This window comes from Daucus carota, chromosome 2 (genome assembly GCF_001625215.2).
Source record: "Daucus carota subsp. sativus chromosome 2, DH1 v3.0, whole genome shotgun sequence".
Classification (NCBI taxonomy): domain Eukaryota; kingdom Viridiplantae; phylum Streptophyta; class Magnoliopsida; order Apiales; family Apiaceae; genus Daucus; species Daucus carota.
The window spans coordinates 44384798-44410862 of record NC_030382.2 but is presented as its reverse complement, the minus strand read 5'-3'; the positions used below and the strand labels follow the sequence as shown (position 1 = coordinate 44410862).

At 32.8% G+C, this 26065-nt stretch overlaps 1 protein-coding gene and 2 long non-coding RNA genes across 3 annotated transcripts; 2 read left to right on the top strand and 1 right to left on the bottom strand.

Moving 5' to 3' along the window:
* Nucleotides 1-216: 216 nt before the first annotated feature.
* Nucleotides 217-2772, bottom strand: LOC108206194 (ACT domain-containing protein ACR8). The gene is made up of 7 exons (XM_017376415.2): nt 2521-2772; nt 2312-2357; nt 2084-2198; nt 1913-1980; nt 1232-1798; nt 1014-1118; nt 217-906 (listed from the first exon to the last, which is right to left on the bottom strand). The coding sequence occupies exons 1-7, from the start codon at nt 2580-2582 to the stop codon at nt 538-540; spliced, it is 1332 nt and encodes a 443-aa protein (XP_017231904.1). The 5' UTR covers nt 2583-2772; the 3' UTR covers nt 217-537.
* A 1753-nt stretch (nt 2773-4525) lies between these two features.
* On the top strand, nt 4526-7340 carry LOC135150750 (uncharacterized). Its single transcript, XR_010288963.1, has 2 exons — nt 4526-5150; nt 7071-7340. It is a non-coding gene; the product is annotated as an uncharacterized LOC135150750 (long non-coding RNA).
* Nucleotides 7341-9122: 1782 nt separating this feature from the next.
* LOC135150749 (uncharacterized) lies at nt 9123-16537 on the top strand. The gene is made up of 2 exons (XR_010288962.1): nt 9123-14347; nt 16268-16537. It is a non-coding gene; the product is annotated as an uncharacterized LOC135150749 (long non-coding RNA).
* Nucleotides 16538-26065: the final 9528 nt, after the last annotated feature.

Genomic DNA, 26065 nt, shown 5'->3' with positions numbered 1-26065 from the left:
GCAGATCAACCCCGTTTTATCTGTAATAGCTGTAATTATTCTAGTTAAGCAGCCTTAAATCTTCTCTATGAAGACCTTGTTTTATTAGTGCCAGTTGTTATCTGTTCAAGTGGAGCAGCCTCAAATCCATCTCTAATCTATGTGCCAAGACAAAACTCGGTTTAGTTAAGACACTATCACCAAGTGTAATTACCGGATCCCACCACAGAAAGCAAAGAAAAGAAAGACACAAGGTCAACCATTAATTAGTACTTAAAAGGATCATTATATACAAATGCAATTTTGCACTATTGGTATTCACAAGAAAATTCTACAAGAAATTATAATTTTCTACCTAATCTACTACAAATCTTCCTATACCACTTTTCTGATTCTTCTCAATCCAAGAAAATCTTTAACTGTGTGTGTTTTAACTATTACACCAACAATCCCAGCAATCTCTAACAATCTCTGCCAAATTTTTACCTACTTCTCTTTTATGCACACAAGCTCACTCTTCAAGCAAAGTATATGCCAACACAATTTACCTTTCTTCAATCAAGAATATGATCTGATCAATCCCAAATTGTAGAGATTCCTCTTCACTAGGCTTCCTATTGATACCAAGACTGCCCCACCAACACCTGCTGGGGGTGGATGATCCTCCCTTTCTGGCTTCTGATGATATATTAAAGGCAGTTCCTTCACTTTTAAGTTACTGAATCCAATTTTCTGTCTAACTGATTCGATAATCTTGGGATCAGCTGGATACCCATTGGCATCCGTTACATGGAAGAAGTTTCGAGCTGTGTCACATGTAGTTGAGATTTCTGCCCTTGTTACATTAAGACCATTTTCTCGGAATGTCCGCATTACTTCCGCTAATAGACCTGGTCTGTCATCTGCACATAGCTCTAGTCTCACACCCTGTGATCATAACATATGAACTATGAGTGAAAGTGTAAAATTGAGAATTTTGCAAGCGGACTAAAACGATCAATGAATTCAGGACATCCAGAGTCATAAATTAGTACCTCGGATGCTCTTCTTTCAATTGCAGCACATAAGCAAAGAATCACTCGTTGCTTTTCAGCATCTGAACTAATTGGCGTCCCATCAGCATGTCGAATGAAAAATTCCTAAAAAGAAGAAGATAAACAAATTTATATTAGGTAAACACTAATACACTATATTGCCAACTGCAAGAGAATAAACTTGCAGCAATATTATGAATCTTATAATGTATGCGTACCATATAAGCTCTGTCCCCTGTTGTGTTGAGAGTGGCATGGAACACGACATAGTCCATGTCAGTTAAAGTGCAGACGACATCAAACAGAAGTTTAGCTCGATCCTTACAGTGAACATTTACCCCAGAATAACCCCTTTCAAAGCAGTTCTGGATCGTAACAATAGGGGAATCCTCATTAGTCCTAATTATAGGCTTTTGTTCATAATCACGATCAGCAAACATCATCTGATGAAGCCTTCTTTCCGTATGAGTAACTTCTAGAGACACCAATGTTTTAGCACTTCGAATGTCATTATCCCCCTTAAGCACATTCCTTAACCGTGCTTCAATCCTATCAATTCTCAATTCGTCCTCAATGGGGAACCCCGAATCACAGTCTTTAACATAAATTAAAGAAGCAATCCGGCCATTGTGTGTCCACACCTTCGATTCAACTACATTGACTTGCAAATCAGATAATACTGCAAACACCTCGGATAGTAACCCAACTCTATCAGTTCCTGTTAATTCTAATGCTGTTAAGCCCTCAATACTTTTCGATCCAGCAAATTGGATTTTACCTAGAGACTGTAAAATCAAAACAAGTAACACAAATTCAATAACAATCATACCCCCACATATGTAGCAGTCTTAATTAATCCGATAAAGAAACACAAAAATTAAGAAGTTAATAATATTAACCTGTTCCATGTAGTCGATTACACTTTCATCTGTTAACTTGTTTCCATTCAAATCAGTCACATGAAAAACTGTGACCAACAAAATAATATACATCATAATTAGTTTTAAAAAAAAAAAGATTAGGTAGCAAAGTTTAAGTTTTTGAAAAGGATTAGTGATGATTAAACTTACCATCCATGAACCATCTTCCATCAGAAGAAATATAAGCTTTCTTAATCGACATGTCAAGATCTGTGAGAATTTGAATGGCTTCTAAAAGAATTCCATGTTTTCTAGCACTGTCAATCTTTGAGAAAAAACAGGACAATGGTCAAATAATCAACTATTATTAGTCAAAAAAAAACTTTTTATTAAAATACAAAAAGTTAGCTGGTTCTAAGAAACTACTGTAGTGCATACCATAACTCTGGTGGCATTAGCACAGCCAGCATTATCAACCATCACCCTGCAATAACACCACCATGATCAGAAAAATTAAAAATTAAAAAACTCAAGAAAATTCAATAAATTCACAAGTGATCTTGCCTGCCCACAAGAATCAAAAACCAAAAAAAAAAACAAAAAAACAGGGGAGTTTGACTGTAATATGTAAAGAGAAATAAACAAACCTAGGCGTGTTCATTCGAATAACAAGCTTTTCATATTCATCGAGATGAGCAGGCCACTCCATCTTGTTTCTTCTTCGTCAACAACTCAAATAGTACTTATAGGCAGAAGTGTTTGTAACTTAAACAGGGCTGTTTCCTGAAACGCTTGAGCGTTATTACAAGAAACTTCTCTCTCTGGAAAGTATACTAATCTCAAAAGGAAAGCACGCTGTGGTTAAGTTTCTCTCTCCTAGAGTGATTAGGATCTGTCTTCTTATACTAGCTGGACGGTGGATTAATGCTTCGGGGTATTAGGTAAGTGGGATATTTTTAGAATGGAATAATTAAATACAAGGAAAGTACTATTTTAAGCCAAATAAAGGCAGTGTTCTAAAAATCCCCGATTTAACCGATAAATCCCCGATTAATCCCTTGCAAGGTCGGCCACCGATCCGATTTTTGAAATCCGATTAATCCTTATATATATTTCATAATCGAAGTATATGTGATAAATTATTAAAATTAAAATACTATATTACTTTAAATATGAATAATTATAGAGTTTATGAATATAATAAATATATTAGTTACTAAATAGCTAATATAATAATAACTAAATATTAAGTAATATTTTAATATTAAAATAAACCCGATTTTAACTCCGATTAATCCTTCCGATTAATCCCCGATTTCCGATTAATCCTTGAATCGGTAGCTCAACCGATTAGGTCCGATTCCCGATTTCTGTAACACTGAATAAAGGATATATGTGTATATTGAAAAATGGTGCGGTTTCAAAATTTACACGTTATTCCACTTTGATGTCATAATTAAGTCACATTCATATACTTTATAATTCACACTTAAATTTATATCAATATTTTTCAATATGTGTTTTTAAATAGAAAAAAATACCATTTAGCAACAAAAAAAAGAAAGAATACCATCAATTATTCTAAAGAATAATTAGCTTCGATAAATAAGTGGCTTTATTGACATTTTTTGATATACTAGAAATTATTTTGACAGTAATTTATATATTTGTGTGTATGTTAAATAATTTAATAATATAGTGGGTGAAATACATGAAAGTTTTGAACTTAATAAATTCATATTTGTATCAATGGATGATTTTTAAAAAAAGGTTCTGCGTTGTTGACAAACAAAATATTGATAAGCTGTCATAATTCATGGAGTGATCTTTGTTAAAAATAGAGAAAATTCATGAAATGATTTACTATTTATCATTTATATATTTCAGATAAATTTGTTACAATAAAATATTGTAATGGTAATGGCATGGGGAAGACGTGACAGAGATGTAATGTATTTAGAGCATCTCCAATAGTCTCTTAAATTGGCTCTTAAGACTAAAAATAAAGAGCATGGAAAAATATAGAGCTCCAATAGACTCTTAGTGGCTCTTAAAAACACTAAGAGTCCATTATCTCTCCTCTCTTTTAAGAGTCACTACATAGCTCTTAAGTTGTATTTTATAATACAATATTCTCTCTCACCCATTGGAATTTGAACTTTTGTCATAATGGAGTTCAAATAAGAATAAAATATAATGTTAGGAGTGGGTATAAAGAGCATTGTTGGAGCTCACACTCTTAATAATGTACTAACTTGCTAAGAGCTCAATATTTTATATTATATTTAGGAGCAAACTAGGAGACTATTGGAGATGCTCTTATGATATCACCCCTAGCGAGTCACGAGCTAGCCACTAACACAAGTGCCATCCCGGCATACATTCCGCCCCTTCTTGTCTTTTGATACCAAGTCAACTATGTATCATCAATATTCGATTTCTAATTTAACCAAGAGTGAATAAATTATTTAATATTATATATTTCTACTGAATTTTGTAATAAATCATATTTTAAATTTAAACGTAAGTCTAATTTATATTATAACATTAATCGAATCAATGGAATACGATGTAACAACCGCGAAATTTCAAGTTTGTAAAGAATTTAATTATTTTATACGGTTAAGGTTATTATTGGAATAATTATGAATTTATTGTTAATAAGATATTGGTACGTAAATAATTAAGGCTAGTACGAGTCTAAATTATATTGCTAGCATATTAAATTTCGGTTATGTAAATCAGTTGGTAGATGTATAGTTTTGTTCAGAACCAGAGATTATAAATATTGCGGGTTAGCTAAAATAAATATTTCGATATAATTTTTTAACGCTCTAAAATATTTAGAAAAGTATTGGAATAATTATTCAATTAATTATTCTAGTATTTTTTTTTATAATCTCAAAAGATATATATTCTAATAGGAATCGTTAAGTGAGTCGGGACTGAAATATTGGTAAATAAACGAAACAGGAGTAATTAAAACGAGACGTAACTACGGTGCGAGATAATAATTAAATAAAATAATTTAAATACAAAACCATTAAACAAGCCGGTGGTTTTGATTGCACACTGGAATTAGAAAACTTGGTGCCCTGTTGTGTAGCGGCCAAGTAATTATCTAATTAAGGTTAATTAAAAAGAGTTATTAGAGGCTAACTGTGATTAAGTGGTAGTATAAAAACCAACCCAAAAGAGTGGTTCACCATTTTGGCTCAGTAAAGAAAGAAATGGTACTAGTACATACTCGTTAAGCAAGAGAAAAGGATAAGACAAGGTAACATATTATTACTTTTCTTTCAGCAAGATTGATTCTTTAATATCATTACATGAACCCACTGATGGAGCTGTTTGGTTACTGATCTGTAGTACTATCACTTATGCTTATATCTAAAAACACTATGAAATAGTAAACACCCACCCCTCCCCTCCCCAACCTTATTAATTAACTTATTCGGGGTTTTGATAATTGGGGATTTTGAGTCCAATTAATTTATTGCTTGGCCGTTGTGTTTGCTGGGGTATGGATTTGCAAGCCGGAGCTAATATGGGTATTAAATAAATAAATGGGAAAAAAAATGGGATAATAAATTAAGAAATTTGTAGTAAAGAATTTTAGGAGTTAAAAGGTAGTTAAAATAAGAATGAGATATAATAACATGAATAGAATCATAAATTTTAGTAGTGTATTGGGAATAAGATTTAGAATAAGTAAAAGTTGTGGATTAAAGAATAATTCAGAATTTAGATTGAAAGGTCGATAAATATTCATGGTTAGTTGGATATATATATACAAGCCTCATATTAAATGAGCGCATATTTATTTGGATAATGAAATTGAATAAAGAAGTGAGATTAATATTGAAAAGAGTCAAAGAGAAGGAGTTTAATATTAATTGTTGGATTGGAAATTTTGGAATTTAGGAATTTAGTTTAATAATTGGATAATAAATTTGGGTAAAATATTTAAAAGAGATTTATAACTTAGAGACAGTTTAATCATCTCAATTTATTATTTAAAAAATGGGTGAATAACGGGGACATTATTAGAAATGAAATCTGGATAAGAGAATAGATAATTATTTGAATAGTAAAAGAGAATTGATTGTTATCCGGTTTTGATGTAATTCAAAATTTGTACAAGTATAAAAGTGAGAAGCTATGAGACTTGGTTAATTGATTAAAAGACTCATGATATTATTTGAGCTAGAGACTGTATTTATTATGTAATAAATCATTTAAGATTTAAAATGAGAATACTGAATATTTACTTTGCATGATTTGGAATATTTTATATCCGGAAGGACGAAGCCTGGTTATACGTGATAATTACAAAATATTTCAAGTTAAGGACTCCAGGCAAGTTCACTATCTTTTTCTTGACGTGAAGTTTTTCGTGCCTATTGTGATAAGTGTTGATTGTAAAAATGTTATATTTCGTACCATTGTGAATCGAGAAGATATCCACGTTTCATTTTGTAGATTTTAAAGATATTGTTCATATATTACTTTCTATAATTCGAGCCTTCCCATTGTTCGGGAATGAGTTGATCCTATAACGATGATGTTTTGAATCTTTAAAGCTTGATGTGAATACATCGCAGCAATGATCTCAATTTACTCCTTTCGAAGATCATCTTATTCTTTGGGTTCTAGTTCTTTTAATTATCTTTCACTTCTACCTTCGGTTAATCTTTGTTATGACGGAAGGGTCCATTGTTCGCACTTCTTTGATAAAGATGAGTAGTGATGATTGAGAAGTGTTTGTTTGGGAAAATTCTCTTGTATTCGGAGGAATCTGTTCAAGCTGGTCAACACGAATTTATTAAATTCGTGGTAGAGTTGAAATTTACTATCTGGTAAGGCAGATAGTGGGGTTCCAGTGTTAAACCCTGATGCTAGCAAAGAGAGTGTTGGTGTGTCTTCAGTGGTTATGATCAGACCACTAGGACTACACAGGAGAACGGTATTCACGAAATGGTGCTGATCGAGCCATGTAGTGTTACCGAAAGGTGGAAGACCAGCATTTTCTTTACTTAAAATTGTGTTGTCATTTGATGGTAACTGTTTTGTTGCTTTGACTTGAATTGTCTTCTATGCTTTATTCGCATATCTTGTTAATTGTTGTTTTGTGCTATGTGGACTTGCTGAGCAATTAGTTGCTCATTCTTGCATCTACCTTATTCCTTTTGAGCAGTAAAGAGTGAGTATGGCACAACTCAAGAGAATCGCCCGGAAGCGGGTTTTGGCAAGTAAAATGACAAGGCACATCACATGAGCTGAAGCTGCTAGGCAACGCTGTTTGGTGATGCCAACTATAGTTATTATAATAGTCTGTTATCAGACTCGCTATTATGTAATAAACTTAGACTTGGTAGTAGTGTTGTAAACGATCGACCCAGGACTTGTGGGGCAAGAGTTGGTTTGTATAAATATTAAAATGTAATGCAAGTGTTGTTTTGAGCTAGATGTTTAGTGACAGACCAGATCTGCGAGATGCAGATCTGGGGGCGTCACAAGTTTGGTATCAGAGCTATAGTTATATCCTTAGGATTTGAGAAACCCTAGGAATATAACGAGCAGGAATGACACGAAGATTAAAATAGGTGCCCTAGTTGAGCCTACCTTTTTATGTTATAGTGCATACGTGCTAAGTAAACCTTTTGATATAGGTTAGTAGAACCTACGAGTATACACATTTATAATTACGAGCAATCGTAGTAGTAACTATTGGTAATGATGTGTGTTGTATGTCAGGTTACGAGGCTATTTTGATCCATCAATGGAGATCAAGATGATAAATAGTAGTTATGAGAATTCTTCTATACAGATAGTAGAGCCACCAACACCTGAGATCATTAACTTAGTATTTGAGGAGATCCAGGATAGAGAATCTTCTGAGTTCAATGAGAGTCATGGGATGGACATCTTTCCATCTTCACCTGAGATGACTTCTTTGACCACCTCCTTTTCGGTTACCACTTCTATCGTTCCTCCACCTATTTTTTTTTTTTTTTTTTTTTTTTTTTAAAAGGGAGACCTTTCATTTTTGACTTGCTTCGAGATTTTGAGCTTACACCTCTTCTATATAGCCTTGCTACCTCACATACTTTTGATTGTTGTTATTTTGGGACATCTATGAGCCTTGAGTTTGAGATTCCTCCACTGTTACCACTTTATCCGAGACTTTGTATCACTTACAGCTTTATCCACTATTCTAGTTTTCTTCATCTCAAATTACTCCTTTTCAGATTAGTGGATCTTCTTTTGTACCAGTTTTAATACCTCCGAGTGGCAACTTTGTACCACTTTCACATTATATATCTTTGGTTCAACAGTACCAGCAATTAAGAGAGCCTACTTGTGACTCTAGATTTGGAATTCCAGGATCTTATGATCCTATGTCTGTTTCCGCGGGTTCAGGATTTCTGACCCGAGTGTTTAGTATGGAGATTTTGTATAAGATTTCTGTTTCTATATTTGAGGGACTCCGTACTGATATCTGTGAGATACCCTCCACCAACTCATGATATGTAAATGTTAAACTTGCTACAATCCTGATATATAGAGGCTTTTCTGAGTTCCAGCGTAGGGTCTCAGGGAAATCTGGTTGATATATTTGTTGTTTCATGTATAATTTGACTTTCGGGAGATAAAACACGTAGTCTGTATGTATCTCTATTATGGCATATGATGTATCTGCAGGATATGTAGACACTGTATATTATCAGAATAGAGAATCGAGCACTTTTATTTAGATGCAGAGGTTATGATTTCGATCAGTAGATCATTCTAGCAGTAGAGATGTGTATAGGTGATCTTTTGTAAAATGATGTCCAGATCAGACTCGATATGGAAGGATGATGACCAGATCAGATGTACTTTCTATATCATGACTCATAAAAACTTCAGATATTATGACCACTTTGGGAGGGATGATAAATCTTTATGTCATATTATTGTCTCTTTCTTTGTTTATACCTTCCTTATACTTCTTGCAGTTGTCAACTACTTTTGACCTGTTTCATTTCTGTCAACTATCCTGCATTTGCTACATCAATGATCCAATGTGAAATCTTATGGAAAAAAAAAAAAAAATGTATGTGTTCAACCTTTAGAGTTTTTAGAGGTTTTCAAAAAAGAGAAATGTTCAACTTGCTAAAGTTTTAAAGTTTTTAAAAAGTAAAGGTGCAACCTTTAAAGTTTCTAAAAGTTTTCAAAGAAATGCAATCTTGATACAAATTATGTTTTCAACCAAAATGTGCAACCTGTTTTCAAAAGTTTTATATTGTGTATGTTACAAAATTGCACCTTGTTGTACCTTTGGTTAAACCTTGTAGTTTGTATAATGATGAGATCTATTAAACGATTTTGTCTACTCTTATAGATTGAGATGAATTTAAACCTGAATGAAAACCTTGTTGATGAATTAATACCAGATTCTTCACCTGAATTTCAACCCAGACCCAATCTTGTTCAATTACTTGTTGATCTTCTTCAACAACATACCCAGAATTTTCAAAACAATCCTGAAAAGAAGTTCTTCGAGTCAACTTACCAAACCAACTTTTCCATTCAAATCTTTCAAGTTTTTGCAACCCCCAGAGTTTAAAGGGACTGTAGATCCCCATGAGGCCAAGATATGGCTAAGAGAGATAGAGAAGACTTTGAAATAATTGGTGCAAAAGAAGATAAGAAAGTTATCTTTTATGATTATATGCTTACATATTGGTGGGAAGCTAAGCAAATTCTAGTGTGATACCATGGTTAAGTTTACAAAGTTATTCCTAGAGAAGTATGTTCTTAAACACCTAGAGAATCAAATGGAACTCAAATTTCTAGAGCTTAAGCAAGAGAATATGTTGGTAACTGAACTCGAAGCCCAGTTTATCGAACTTTTCGAAATTTAGTCCACATCAAGTAAATTCGAATGAAAATAAAGCTAGACGTTTTTAGTCGGGCTTAAAGCCCTGGATTCAGAATAAGGTTGCTGTTCTCGAAATTGCTAGCTATGCGACGTGAGTGCATAAAGCTTGTATTGTGGAGTTAAGCAGTGAGTTGTTTAACAAAGAGAAAGTCGATAAGAAGCGGAAACCCCTGCAAAATAATCAAAATGTTGAAAAGAAACCCTGGACTCATAGTGTGAAGAAACTTTTGTGAAGTAAGAGATGCCGCGAGCATAGGTAAAATAGAAGGAAATCAAAGGTTCAGAACTTCGCATACCGCGAACGTGTTACAAGGGAAACCCCATTGCCTGAGTATAAGATTTGTGAAAAACGCTATTTATGATAATATCACGTTGCACACTATTTCGGCTCAAGTTGACATCAAATGTCATTTTGAAAACTGAGAAGTTTATTTTGTATCTTGAGTCCTTTCTTTGTTTGGAAGTGACTACTCCTAATAATCGATATTCCTTTAATGTTACAAAATCTTTTGTGATTCATGATTTAATATAAAAGAATTGGAATACATATATACCACGATGATGAACTCGATCTAATAATTTTAAGAGATCGTCCCATATTTGATCCTATTTCGATTCTATCCACTGGAAATCCTTGATTTTTGATTAAAGGATGCATCGCTCGCATTCCTTGGAAGAAGTGTGTTGAGAAGCAATTATGGTAGATCAAGTTTGTCCAAACTGTGAGATAACGATTCAAAAGAAAATCTTTGAGATAAATCTTATTTCCTTGATATTTCTTCAATCTGATTGGGATGAACAACCCTAATTATAGGGGACACAAGGTATACCTGTCTGTGTGATAGGAGTTGGATGGGACGCCATCACTTGTGTGTGTTGTGATTACAAGAAGGTTAATAACCTTTAGTAGTGTCCTAATTTGGACACGCAACACTTAGTTCGTTCGATCGTATTAGTCTCCCAATCATCCTTTTATTTCAAATGAAAGCTACTTTGAACACTCATGAATCGGTGATTACCATTGTGAAAGAATTCCATATGTCCAAGAAAGTTTTAAATTTCTGATTTCCTTTAAATTCTTTTCGAAATGCTCAGGTTTCAAATTCTTTGGTTTTGTTCTTTTCAGAAATATAGTTTTTCCTAAAGTGTTCTTAAGAAGGTGTTGTATGAAGACGTCAAATCCAGACCATCGGATTTGAGAGATGCCACATCGATGATCGAGAGTAAAATAAGATGACTATTAAGAATTAGTATCTTCCACTGAAGATGGATGGTTTGTTTGATCAATTGAAGGGAGCATCTTACTTTTCTAAGATAAACTTGAGATCTGGATACCATCAGTGAAAGAATCAGGTTTGAGAATGTACCTAAAACATCCTTTAGAACCCAATATGGACATTATGAGTTCTTGGTGATGCCTTTTTGGATTAACTAATGCACCTGCAACATTTATGGTTTTTATAAATAGAGTATTTAAGAAATATTTGAATAAGTTCATTATCAATGATATTTTGATTTATTCTAAGACGAAAGAATAACATGATAAGTATCTTAGGATACCATGGAAATTTTGAGGAAAGAATAGCTATATGCGAAATTTTCGGAATGTGAAATTTTGATAGAGCAAGTAAAATTTTTAAGGGCAAATATTTTCTAAGGAAGGAATATTGATAGACCCGTGAAGATTGGGGCAATAACAAATTTGGAAAAAAAAAAAATATAAACCCCAACCAAAGTGAGAAGTTTTCTTGGTTTAGTAGGATATTATAGAAGATTTGTAAAAGGTTTCTCTAAGATTGCAATTCTTTTGACCAAGTCGACTAGAAAAGGAGAGAAGTTTGAATGGACCCCTAAGTGCGGGGAGAGTTTTCAGGAATAAAAGAAGTGACTAACAACGGCTCCTATGCCGACCCTACCTGACGAAATATGGAATTTTGGTGATCTATAGTGACACGTCTGGACAACATGAAAAAGTGATAACATGTGCTTCTAGGCAACTTAAGGATTATAAACTGAGATATCCTACCCATGACCTAGAATTAGCTACTATAATGTTTGCTTTAAAGATTTGATGACAAATTACTTGTATGGTGAGAAGTATGAGATATTTACGGATCATAAAAGTTTAAAGTATCTGTTTACTCGGAAGCAACTGAATATGAGACAAAGAAGATGGTTAAAATTGATCAAGGATTATGATTGTACGATTAACTATCACTCAGGAGAAGCCAATTTAGTTGATGATGCTTTAAGTAGAAAAGAAAGAATCAATGTGATGTCTTTACCAAAAGAGTTGATTAGAGAGCTGGAAAAGTTAAAGGATAAGGGTTCAGACCCTAAAGAAGGAAATATTTTTGAAATGGTAATACAAACAGATTTGTTAGAAAGAATCAAAAAGAGTCAAGAATATATTATTTGAGGAAAAGCGTTCGGAGTTGTCAGGAGACGAGTATTTAAGTGTAAAGGATGATAAAGGAATTAGAATATTTGTAAACAGGATTCGGATTCCTAACATGACAGATCTAAAAAGATATATTTTAAGTGAAGCACACGAATCAAGATATTCTATTCACCCGGGAAGCACCAAGATGTACCAAGATTTAAAGAAGAATTATTGGTGGTCTAACATGAAAAGAGAAATCGTTGACTGGGTAAGTAAACGTCTGACTTGTCAAAAAGTGAAAGCGGAGCATCAAAGACCTAGTGGATTATTGCAGCCGTTAGAGATCCCAAAATAAAAATAGAAACACATCACCATCGATTTTATAGTTGGATTACCAAAGACTCGAGCTAATCATGATGCTATTTAGGTTATTGTAGATCAGCTGACGAAATTTGCACATTTCCTTCCTATTAGTGAAAAGTACACAATGGAGAGATTAGTAAAGTTATATATGAATGAGATGGTGACTAGACATGGAGTGCCAGTGTCAATTGTTTCAGATAGGGATGCAAGATTAATTTCAAGATTTTGGCAAGCTTTTCAGAAATGTTTTGGGACTAAGCTCAATCTAAGTACTGCATATCATCCCTAGACAAATGGGCAAAGTGAAAGAACAATACAAACCATGGAAGATATGTTAAGAATTTGTTCTTTGGATTTAAAAGGAAGCTGAGATGATCACTTACCTTTAGTGGAGTTTTCTTACAACAATAGCTATCATTCTAGCATAGGAATGGCCCCTTATGAAGCGTTAAGTCAGAAAGTGTAGATCACCTCTTGTTTGGGATGAGGTTCGAGAAAAAAAAAAGATATTGGGACCAAATTAGTCCAACAAACCACCCAGTCAATCGAGAAGATACGTAAAAGATTAGTTGCAGCTCAAGATAGACAAAAGAAATATGCGGACTTAGAATGAAAAGAGAAAACATTTGAGGTCGGAGAGAAAGCACTTTTGAAAGTATCACCTTGGAAAGGAATAGTCAGGTTTGGAAAGAGAAGCAAATTGAATCCTAGATATATCGGATCATTTGAGATTTTAAGAAAAGTTGGAGCTGTGTCCTATCAACTAGCTTTACCTCCATATCTACAACATATTCATGATGTATTTCATGTATCTCTTTTGAAAGCTTACAAGACCGATGATCGGCATATTCTATATTATGAGCCAATAAACGTCCAGTCTGATTTAACATATGAAGAGAAGCCAATAAAGGTTGTGGATTCAAAATTACAAGAATTAAGAAATAAGAAAGTGAAATTAGTAAAAGTAATTTGGCGAAATCAAGTTGTAGAAGAAGCCACGTGGGAACTGGAAGAAGCAATGAAAGAGAAGTATCTGGAATTGTTTCAGCATCAAATCTGATTCCGAGGTCGGAATCCTTTAAAGGAGGGAAGGATGTAACAACCGCGAAATTTCAAGTTTGTAAAGAATTTAATTATTTTATACGGTTAAGGTTATTATTGGAATAATTATGAATTTATTGTTAATAAGATATTGGTACGTAAATAATTAAGGCTAGTACGAGTCTAAATTATATTGCTAGCATATTAAATTTCGGTTATGTAAATCAGTTGGTAGATGTATAGTTTTGTTCAGAACCAGAGATTATAAATATTGCGGGTTAGCTAAAATAAATATTTCGATATAATTTTTTAACGCTCTAAAATATTTAGAAAAGTATTGGAATAATTATTCAATTAATTATTCTAGTATTTTTTTTTATAATCTCAAAAGATATATATTCTAATAGGAATCGTTAAGTGAGTCGGGACTGAAATATTGGTAAATAAACGAAACAGGAGTAATTAAAACGAGACGTAACTACGGTGCGAGATAATAATTAAATAAAATAATTTAAATACAAAACCATTAAACAAGCCGGTGGTTTTGATTGCACACTGGAATTAGAAAACTTGGTGCCCTGTTGTGTAGCGGCCAAGTAATTATCTAATTAAGGTTAATTAAAAAGAGTTATTAGAGGCTAACTGTGATTAAGTGGTAGTATAAAAACCAACCCAAAAGAGTGGTTCACCATTTTGGCTCAGTAAAGAAAGAAATGGTACTAGTACATACTCGTTAAGCAAGAGAAAAGGATAAGACAAGGTAACATATTATTACTTTTCTTTCAGCAAGATTGATTCTTTAATATCATTACATGAACCCACTGATGGAGCTGTTTGGTTACTGATCTGTAGTACTATCACTTATGCTTATATCTAAAAACACTATGAAATAGTAAACACCCACCCCTCCCCTCCCCAACCTTATTAATTAACTTATTCGGGGTTTTGATAATTGGGGATTTTGAGTCCAATTAATTTATTGCTTGGCCGTTGTGTTTGCTGGGGTATGGATTTGCAAGCCGGAGCTAATATGGGTATTAAATAAATAAATGGGAAAAAAAATGGGATAATAAATTAAGAAATTTGTAGTAAAGAATTTTAGGAGTTAAAAGGTAGTTAAAATAAGAATGAGATATAATAACATGAATAGAATCATAAATTTTAGTAGTGTATTGGGAATAAGATTTAGAATAAGTAAAAGTTGTGGATTAAAGAATAATTCAGAATTTAGATTGAAAGGTCGATAAATATTCATGGTTAGTTGGATATATATATACAAGCCTCATATTAAATGAGCGCATATTTATTTGGATAATGAAATTGAATAAAGAAGTGAGATTAATATTGAAAAGAGTCAAAGAGAAGGAGTTTAATATTAATTGTTGGATTGGAAATTTTGGAATTTAGGAATTTAGTTTAATAATTGGATAATAAATTTGGGTAAAATATTTAAAAGAGATTTATAACTTAGAGACAGTTTAATCATCTCAATTTATTATTTAAAAAATGGGTGAATAACGGGGACATTATTAGAAATGAAATCTGGATAAGAGAATAGATAATTATTTGAATAGTAAAAGAGAATTGATTGTTATCCGGTTTTGATGTAATTCAAAATTTGTACAAGTATAAAAGTGAGAAGCTATGAGACTTGGTTAATTGATTAAAAGACTCATGATATTATTTGAGCTAGAGACTGTATTTATTATGTAATAAATCATTTAAGATTTAAAATGAGAATACTGAATATTTACTTTGCATGATTTGGAATATTTTATATCCGGAAGGACGAAGCCTGGTTATACGTGATAATTACAAAATATTTCAAGTTAAGGACTCCAGGCAAGTTCACTATCTTTTTCTTGACGTGAAGTTTTTCGTGCCTATTGTGATAAGTGTTGATTGTAAAAATGTTATATTTCGTACCATTGTGAATCGAGAAGATATCCACGTTTCATTTTGTAGATTTTAAAGATATTGTTCATATATTACTTTCTATAATTCGAGCCTTCCCATTGTTCGGGAATGAGTTGATCCTATAACGATGATGTTTTGAATCTTTAAAGCTTGATGTGAATACATCGCAGCAATGATCTCAATTTACTCCTTTCGAAGATCATCTTATTCTTTGGGTTCTAGTTCTTTTAATTATCTTTCACTTCTACCTTCGGTTAATCTTTGTTATGACGGAAGGGTCCATTGTTCGCACTTCTTTGATAAAGATGAGTAGTGATGATTGAGAAGTGTTTGTTTGGGAAAATTCTCTTGTATTCGGAGGAATCTGTTCAAGCTGGTCAACACGAATTTATTAAATTCGTGGTAGAGTTGAAATTTACTATCTGGTAAGGCAGATAGTGGGGTTCCAGTGTTAAACCCTGATGCTAGCAAAGAGAGTGTTGGTGTATCTTCAGTGGTTATGATCAGACCACTAGGACTACACAGGAGAACGGTATTCACGAAATGGTGCTGATCGAGCCATGTAGTGTTACCGAAAGGTGGAAGACCAGCATTTTCTTTACTTAAAATTGTGTTGTCATTTGATGGTAACTGTTTTGTTGCTTTGACTTGAATTGTCTTCTATGCTTTATTCGCATATCTTGTTAATTGTTGTTTTGTGCTATGTGGACTTGCTGAGCAATTAGTTGCTCATTCTTGCATCTACCTTATTCCTTTTGAGCAGTAAAGAGTGAGTATGGCACAACTCAAGAGAATCGCCCGGAAGCGGGTTTTGGCAAGTAAAATGACAAGGCACATCACATGAGCTGAAGCTGCTAGGCAACGCTGTTTGGTGATGCCAACTATAGTTATTATAATAGTCTGTTATCAGACTCGCTATTATGTAATAAACTTAGACTTGGTAGTAGTGTTGTAAACGATCGACCCAGGACTTGTGGGGCAAGAGTTGGTTTGTATAAATATTAAAATGTAATGCAAGTGTTGTTTTGAGCTAGATGTTTAGTGACAGACCAGATCTGCGAGATGCAGATCTGGGGGCGTCACATACAGTATAATAATTTGATATCATTTCGATTTATATTATTAAATAGTATATTCAAGAAATCAACGATCGAGGAAAGCTCAAAATCACCAAAAACAATAATTCCCGAATTTAATGAACGGGCAGAACCAAAGTCTGAGTGAATATATATATATATATATATATATATATATTTCATATTTTTCAATATATTTGAGCATGATAAAACAATTTCGTCTATCTTTAAGATCTAAATGGTCGGACAGACATAATTATTAGCAGTTGTTGCTGGTGGTTTACCCAGTGTTCTAAAAATCGGTCTAGGCGGCCGCCTAGGCGGTGCCTAGGCGCTAGGCGGCCCCGAAACGCCCCGATTCGGTGCTAGGCGGTGAATTAGGCGTTTTTTTACAAAAATCGGTCCTAGGCGGTCCACATACCGCCTAGGCGGTCCAGGCGGCCAATAACAAAAAAAAAAGATTTTTAATAAATAAAATCGAAAATTATGATTTTATTATAAAAAATTAAGTATTTACTTGTACTTAACTTAATATCCTATAAAACAAGTAAAATGATTAATTTTATTTAATATTTCTTACATTATTTATAAGATAGTGGTTGGTATATATTTGTTTAATCAATGATTTTGTATTACATGTATCAAGTATTTAATTTCAATATATGATATTATATTGTTTACCGGCTAGTAGTGAAAAGTAGATAAAATCATTAAATTATGTTTAATTATAATAATTTAAAAATAATATATGTCCGATTAATGCTCCGATTAATCTTTCCGATTAATCCCCGATTTCCCGATTAATCGCTAGAAGGTACCCCGACCGCCCTGGGACGCCTAGCGATTTCTGGAACATTGGGTTTACCTACGAATCGACGTGGATAACTGTCAAAGCAATGTTTGTTGAAAGTTTGCTGTCATCTTCATTAATCTTACAGCTTGTCCAGCTGGAATGTTGTTGCCACATTACTCAGCAGTTAAAAATGCCTACTTTAAGCAACATACGATATCCACGTGTCATGTAATTTGGTGATAAATACTCTTAGAGGAATAGTACATGCTTTCTTATGAAGTCGAGATCTACCGACACATATTATTAAGGCCATAAGTGAAATTTAAATTAACATGAAAGCCTGCATGCTCAGCTTTTATTGCTTGTCAATCTAATTACTCCTATGTTGCGGCCGGTAGTCTCGTTGCTATAATCATGCTGTTTTCTCGGGCATGATCTCGTGATCATTTTCAACACACCTCCATGCTACCAAATATTTTAAATATCCCGTGAATCGTAATTGATGAGATAAAATACTGCTATTATCTAAAGTGTTGCTGTTAAATATGTCTAACAGATTTAACAAAAAAATAAAAAAGTAAATACGTCTAATAGACTATAAATAAAGACTATAAATGACTCGACTCACATTTCAATAAATATTTGAATTTGTTTGAGTTATAATAAAAATTTCTCAGTAAAAATATGTTATAGAACGATTAAACTTGTAAATAAGTACAAATATCAATTAAACAACACGCCAACCACAATTTTTATTGCTTTAGTTCTAAAAAGACTAGTATGGATCCATAGAGTTTCATTTTTATTGCATAGAACTATAGAAGCGTGTGTGTTTCCATCACATCCATTATCCATATATACTTGTTAATATATTTGTTTATAAAATTACAGTATGTAATATATATAATATATACAAATAAATGTAATAAATTAGAACTATCGGTAGAGTAGTTAGCAATTTGGTGGGATGTTCCATCACCGAAGTAGCGGCAAATGAGGGTATACAACAAAGGGCGGAAAACTCTCCACTCCGGGTTTTTTTTTCTTTTAATAGTCGAGGTATGGGCCGGATGAGGAGAAATTATTTTTGAAAAATGCGGCCGTCAACAGAAAACCGTGAAGCATGACGCTTTATTTTCCAACATTACTACTCCCTCCATCCCATTTTAAGTGTCCACTTTGCCAAAAAAAAAATTCTCAAAATATGTGTCATACTCTTTAACCCATGCAATTTTTTACTAGTTCCAATATAGCATTAAATACAACCAACTAGTTCCAAAATGAAGAAAGGTCAAATACACAATAGGAGTGGTGCTATACGTAATTAATATTTATAAAACGGTTTTTCTAGTGTGTGCCCATGGGCACACATTAAGCACCAAATTTTATAAGTTTGGTGGATTGTGATTGGCTCATGCTTCTTTATAATGGTGGACCCCCTGCAAATTCACCAACCACACCAATCAAAATCCACCAAAATTATAGATTTTGGTGCTTAGTATGTGCCCTTGGGCACACACTAGACAAACCCTTTATAAAAATCAAGGTGAATAGGTGTGTGAAGATAATGAAAAAAAACATTACATTAATTGTTTCTTAAGATGTGTGAAATTTGCAAAATGGACACTTAAAATGGGATGGAGGGAGTAGTTTACTATAATTAGTGCCAGAAACGTTCTAGGATATGCCCCCCGTTTGCTAGTCGTGCAAATATCTCAGATATAAACGACCAAGAAAAATATTATTATTTTTTGAAAAAATTACTTTGTTACTTAATATAAAGTGAAATTTTATTCTTCTAAAAATATTTATATTATTAATAAAATATTAATAACATGAATATAAAATTACAATGATCATGTATAAAAAAATTTGCATGAATAAATTATAGAAAAATTATCAATAGTACTTCTCTATTTATGACATTACTACTAACTGTACAGATTTATATGAAAGAACTCAGATTCTTCTTAAAGCATTTTCATTAGCCATACCAAAGAAGTTATTATTTTAACATTGAAATTGAATTTTATTAGTACAATTTTAAAAAATAAAATAAATCATTCACATAAATATATCATATCTAATTTTGAATTTATTTTTATCCTAACTTTTAAGTTTTTATTTAGATTCTAATTTAATACATAAATATATAATTTTCAGATTAAAGTAAAGATGACCAAAACCTCCAACTTTAATCCTACACAAGCAAGCTCGTAGTTTTTTTTTCTTTTCTATATCTCTAAGTACCATAGTCTCAGACCCTCTGCCATCCTTAAAAAAAGAAAGCTGTCTGTAAATAAAATAAACAAATACCTATTTAAATCAAAAAATTTGAAAACACCCAAGCACGATAAATACGGGTCTCCCATCTTGGTCTGACTATCACGTGCAGCAAACCCATAAGTCACGATCCTATGTTTCCATGTTGTCCCTGCCACCGTGGCACAGCACCATTACTCGCCAGCTGTCCGACACACTTCCTCTTTTTCTAACCATACGATCCTGTGAAAGATCTTGACACGTGACAAACTGATACTGCTGAATTTGACTTCATAGCAAGTCTTGGCGGGAAAAAACTCCAATCTCCAAATCTTCGCGCCACATCGTACGGTCACAATGCATTATTACAATCATCAAATATTCAAACACTAAGAGGAGTAATTCTACAACTGATGTTCGAGAAGTGGCCCTTCGGAGATCGGGAAGTCATCAACGTGACAACGTGGTTAACAGCTATAGGTCTGTCATTGAAAATCCCGCCAAGTTATTTTACTGCACAAGTATTTGTCTTTTTGACCGTTTAAATCACGGCGCCAATTTCGAGGTAGAGAAAGTCGTTACGGTGTGCATATAAACGCAGCGGCGCCCATGGGTCACTCTCACTCCACCCATGTTTTTCTTCTAAACGTGACTATACATGCTTGGACTAGATCTTTTCCTTTTATTAAAGTGTTGCAACCAGATTTTTTGCTAAGCACGAGATCGTATATTTGCTGTTTCCAGTTTCATTTATTTCATTTTACTCCATTATTTGTCACGTATTTTAAAATTTTTATAAAATATAATTTTATTATTTTTAGATTTTTTTTTGTTTTTGAACAAATATATCGAATACTGTAAATTTTTATTTAGAAATAAATTAAATAATTTACAGTACAAAACTTTATTATACAAGAAAATTTTAAAATAATTACTCGTATAAGATCATCTCCGATCCTCAAAAAATAGAATAAATAATATCATCAATAAAAATTATATAAAAAACTGTAAAAAAATTATCCCCTCCGACACCACATTCCTTTTTCTAAAAAATTTAGTCAATACTGTGACGTTAGACTATTTTCTTTACACATCTAAATATCAAAATAGACTACATAGGGATGGAGGAAGTAACAAATTAGTACTCTGCAATACTCGCACTTATTTACTTGTATTTAGAAAAGACTCAAATAATTTTGAGTTCTTCATCCCGAGTTCTTAGAGATGCTCGTAGATTCGCGGGCCTAGACCCATTACAGCTCATAATTTTGCATCTTGTTTTTCAGATGTCAAATGAGGGGCAGTTATTATGAACAGTAAAGATATTTTAATATGGCGTTATTATTTTGTTGAAATATTTAATTAGGATATTTATGATCACCAAGAAATATAAATTATAAATTTATAATCATGCAGAGGTGCATCAATTACATGACACATTGACACCACACGGCATGCCTAATGCAGTAATGTGCCATAGTACATGCAATGTACGATAAAGCATACCACACCAAACCGCTGAATTTAAGTATTGTTGACATAAATTTGAGTCGTGGAGGCATGGGTCACCATGTATACCTTCTCACATGCACTGCCCTCCTTTACCTATTACTCCTGTTCTTTGATGTCTGCGCATCAAAATATTATGAGTCCTTTGGGGATTTATGACTTAAAATGACTTACACAATTGATTTGGAGTTTAAAAAAATTGTTTGTATAATTGTGACTTATTAACAATTTAAAGATTATTATAAATATAAAAATATTTATATTGATTTGTGGATAACTCCTGACTTAGGTGTGATTTTTATAAAAAAATTCAAAAAAATTAAGTCACTAGAATAAGTACCTCAAACTAACTTCTGACTTTAAGTTAGCTTCTAACTTATTTTTGATTTTTAAATCGACTTCTGACTTATTACACAAATAAATATTTTTCAGCTTAAAGTTAGATATAGTTTTAAGTCCCGGTTTAAAGTCGGGACAATGGACTCTCGATTCTATTTATTTTGTTAGTATATGTTTATATGCTCGGTTGGTGACGGCCTGACGGGTGAGCCACGTTCATGGTCCAGAGAATTTATTTTACTTTATATTTTGGATGATCAATCAAATTCTGGGGTTTTATTATTAAAATCCACATTGATTTAAATACAAAAATTATGAGCATTCAAACTTAGACGACCAACCCAGTAACTCTTTGTACGGCTTGGCATGCAAGAAGTAAATAAATGATCCTGGATCCTGATATAAATTTAAGCATAAGCCCTTGTTGCTTGATAACTTGTGTTTTAACAAGAAATAATCATGGCTATAAAATCGGATGACATTTACGCAAAATTTACTTTCCTTCGGAAATAAGACGTCGAGGAGGAGGCTATTTATCAGCTGCTGGGGCAGAAACCAAAAACTTTTGGTAATTCGGCCAGGCAGTCCAATTGTCCAAACATCACATGTCCTTGAACCGAAATTTACTAGTTCACATGATGCATCAAATGTCTAATCCATTGTCATTTCTGTTTGTTTGCCAAAGAGACTCTGCTTGCTCAACCTATTACTCCTCAATGTGTTTTATCTACCAACCCTCAAAACACTCTAGAAGACAACGAGTAGGGAGTAGGGAGTAGGGTCGATTATTATTTATATCACATGATTTTCAGTATTACAGCTATCGTCTGATCCCTCACTCGTACCCTATTTTTTTTCTTTGTCTTCCATTTTATGCGCGGTAGCTTTAAATCCGTTCAAAACATGAACAAGTATATAATTTGATATTTATAATTTGTAGTTTAATTTAGTTTAACTTTTACAAAATTTGTTTATGTTAATAATCAAATTTGGTAAATGATAGACATTAGATTTTAGAAGTTAAACTATATGCCAGTACGATCACAAAAAATGATCAAGTAATACCATGTGTAAAAGTTACGGTGAAAGGCTATGTTTGCATTAGTGAATAATGGGCCACAATGCTTTGTATATATAATTTTTAATGAATCCAATATACAGGCCCAATTCCTGAATGATCGCCCAAGCAGTATGCAGATAAATATGCTTCGGCGGCTACTCAATCTTCCTAAACCCAGTTGCTAAAAAAGCCCGGAGATGTCTCTGCTAGAGATGCACAAAAGATCTGTTCGGGCCACATCTATACTGGACCAAAAAAATTCGGATTTTTTTAAAACCAGATCGGGCCGGACCACGCCGGGCTTTTCCAAAAATACTAGGCTTGGTTTAGTTATAAAAGACCCGGATTTTATCTGGATTTCAGAAAATACTAGGCCTGTTTTAGGCCTTTGGACCGGGCCGGGTCAGAACGGGTTTTTTTCGAAGGGTTTTTCAGATTTTTTTCCAAATCGGATCGGATTTCAGATTTCAGATTTTTTGAACATCTATAGTCTATGCCATAGAGTTCTGATCTGTATAATATATTATGCTGCAGATAATCATTTGGGTTTCTTCTACTAAAACTAAAAGGTCTCCGTAGGCTTTTCAAGTCTTGTTATGGGTAAGTTGGTATCTGATCACCGTAACAGAAGCTGTTCTGTATGGGAATTCTGCTTAAGGACTAGTTTTATATTGCTGGCAGGAGTGTCTGGATACGTATCTTTAACTTGTACATGTCTTTTTATGCTAATGCACATTGTTGATTGGTCTTTAGCTCCACATATCCTTTGTATTGGTTACTTACAAAATTTAAGTTTTGCTGTTGACATCGCTTAAATAACAGGAATACAGGCCTGATATTAATGATTAAAGTCACATGGTATGTAACTTGATTGTAGTTGTTTCTTGATGTTTTTGAGCAGAAACCGGCGTAAGGAATGTACTATAAAATTTTTCACCCCTTGAAATTTACATTGTCATAATAACCCTAATACGCGACGCTGAGATGTGTATTGTACTATATGGAAGGAACTTCAAGATTACAAATATGTGTTTGATTGCAGTGTCATGTTAATTGTCATCTGCTCAGCAGCTCAGGTCTTTAAATATGACTATAAAAATTTGCTTTTTTGGAGTTGGTTTTTTCTTTGCAGGAAGAGAATTAGATGGCGGATTGCAGGGTCAGAAAAAAGATCATTGTTATCGTTTACAGTTTCATCTAACAAAACTGTAGCATACATAATGGTTCCATCAAAGATAACTTTGGTTACTTATCTGGTGAAGAAATAAGAACAGCCAGCTAAAATGCATATATATATTTGTTAATTGATAAATATGTCAATTATATTAGATTAAAATTATTTGTTATAACTACCACTTGCATAGCTCAAGTCTAATGCATTGTTTGAGATACTTTCTATTGAAATGTTAACCGCCTCCCCTATGCTAGAGCTTTACCATTTGCGCCTTCTCCAAGAGCTTATATCATCTGAGCCCACTCTGTGACACCTATGACTTCATTGAATCATCATTGTACACCAACTTTATGATCTGAAGTAGTGAAGTAGCAATAATAATAAACATGAATAGAACTTGCGAAGAATCAAACTCCTCAGTTTGAATCTTGAGATTGTTCATTCTAATAAGACGCCAGAAGTGTTAAAGAGTTGTACTATTTAGTACTCCTACCGCATACACAACCACTAATCAACTTTTATTAGCTTCATACATTTGTTTTTTGCCCTGATCAATCTTTATTTCTACGCCTATGCAGTCTTATCCATTTATCTAAAATATATTTGTTCCATGTACTTAATTACTACTCCATTCCAAAATAATAGTCGCTTTGACTTTGTGCACGTATTTTGAGGTGTAAAAAAACCATACTTTTACACATTATTTTTGAAATTTTCTTTTTCTGAATAAAAATAGAGATGTTAAACTTTTATTCAGGAAAAAAAAATTTCAAAAATAATGTGTAGAAGTATGATTTTTTTACATCTCAAAATACGTGCACAAAATCAAAACGACTATTATTTTGGAATGGACGGAGTAATTTACTATAATGCATGTCTATCTATAACAGACGCATCATCATTATCGTCTTTAAGTCCACCAGAAATAACTTATCTTGCGAAATTCACAACTCATTAATATAATTTATTACTGTAATTAGTTCGTTGCAAAGTAATATCCACATCACACAAAGTAATTTACACTTCTGCTGGTTGACAAGCACTCCCTCTGTCCCTATTTATAGTCCACTTTGGAAGTAAAAACTTGTCTCTATTTATCTGTCCTTTATATGACCAAAGCAAAAAAATTCATTTTTACCCTTATTTATATTTTCAACGTGACTGATAAACATGTTAGTTTAATGCCAATAACTCATCTAAAAACGTGAAGAGTCTTTGACTTTGTTCTTCTAGCTATAAATATCATGACTATTACTGACTGATTCATTAAATTTGTATTGGATAATGGAGTAATCCCACCAGTATTTTCCTACATTTAAGGCATTAAATAAGGGTATTGCTGGAAGTTTTTTATCAAACTTAAATTTTCTTAATATGCGTGAAAATGTTAAAAATGGACAGATAAATAGGGACGGAGGGAATACATCGGTTCGATTAATGAATAATCAGCTTCCTTGTGTTTTTTTTTGCCGTGGAGCTAAATAATCAAATAAGTCTATAATCATTTTAAACTTGACATTGAGATGCATTTTTTGGTGCTTATAAGACTGGACAAGCCTTCAACCAATTAAAGATGCATAAGTTCTACAATAAACCAACAAACCAAATATGTAGATACATGATAAATCTAAAACTCCATGTTAACGATACCAGTCTAATTTAAAATTGGGTTAATTATCAAACTTATCACTTGAAGTGGACAAATGGTATCAACTTCATCACTGATCTCTACGGGGTCTCAAGTTGCTCACTAAACTCGCTTAATGGTATCAAACTCATCACTACCGTTAAAAAGTAACGGAAATTAGACGGAGTGACAGATTGGCGGTTGGCGTGGCACATTAATAAAAAAGAGCGAAGAAAAACAAATGAAAGAAAATAAATAAAAAAGTAGAAAATAGAAATGTCACATAATTTGAATTTTATATGGAAATAAAGTATGCAAATGTTTTATTAAATTGATTTTAAGATATAATTATCTAAATAAATGTATGGAACTAAATTTTAATATATAATTTACCAAACAATTAAGATTAACTTTTATGTTTTTTAATAGATTATAATTATTTTTGAATAATATTGAAATATTTTCTCTTTTAATAAATTTTTATTTATGTGAATATTAGTGTTGGCAAAAAAATATTTTTAAACACTATGTGTTGTTTTTGAAGATTTGGACAATGTGTGTTGCTTCATATGTTAAATTTACATATATTTATTTTCATGTTTTTGTTTGGTACAAGAAATTTCAAAAAAAATAGAAGTGTTAAAAATCGAAATGAATTTCTTTATGTTCTATCTCTAGATTTTTCTTAAAATTTTAAAAAAGTTGGTGATATAAAAAAAAT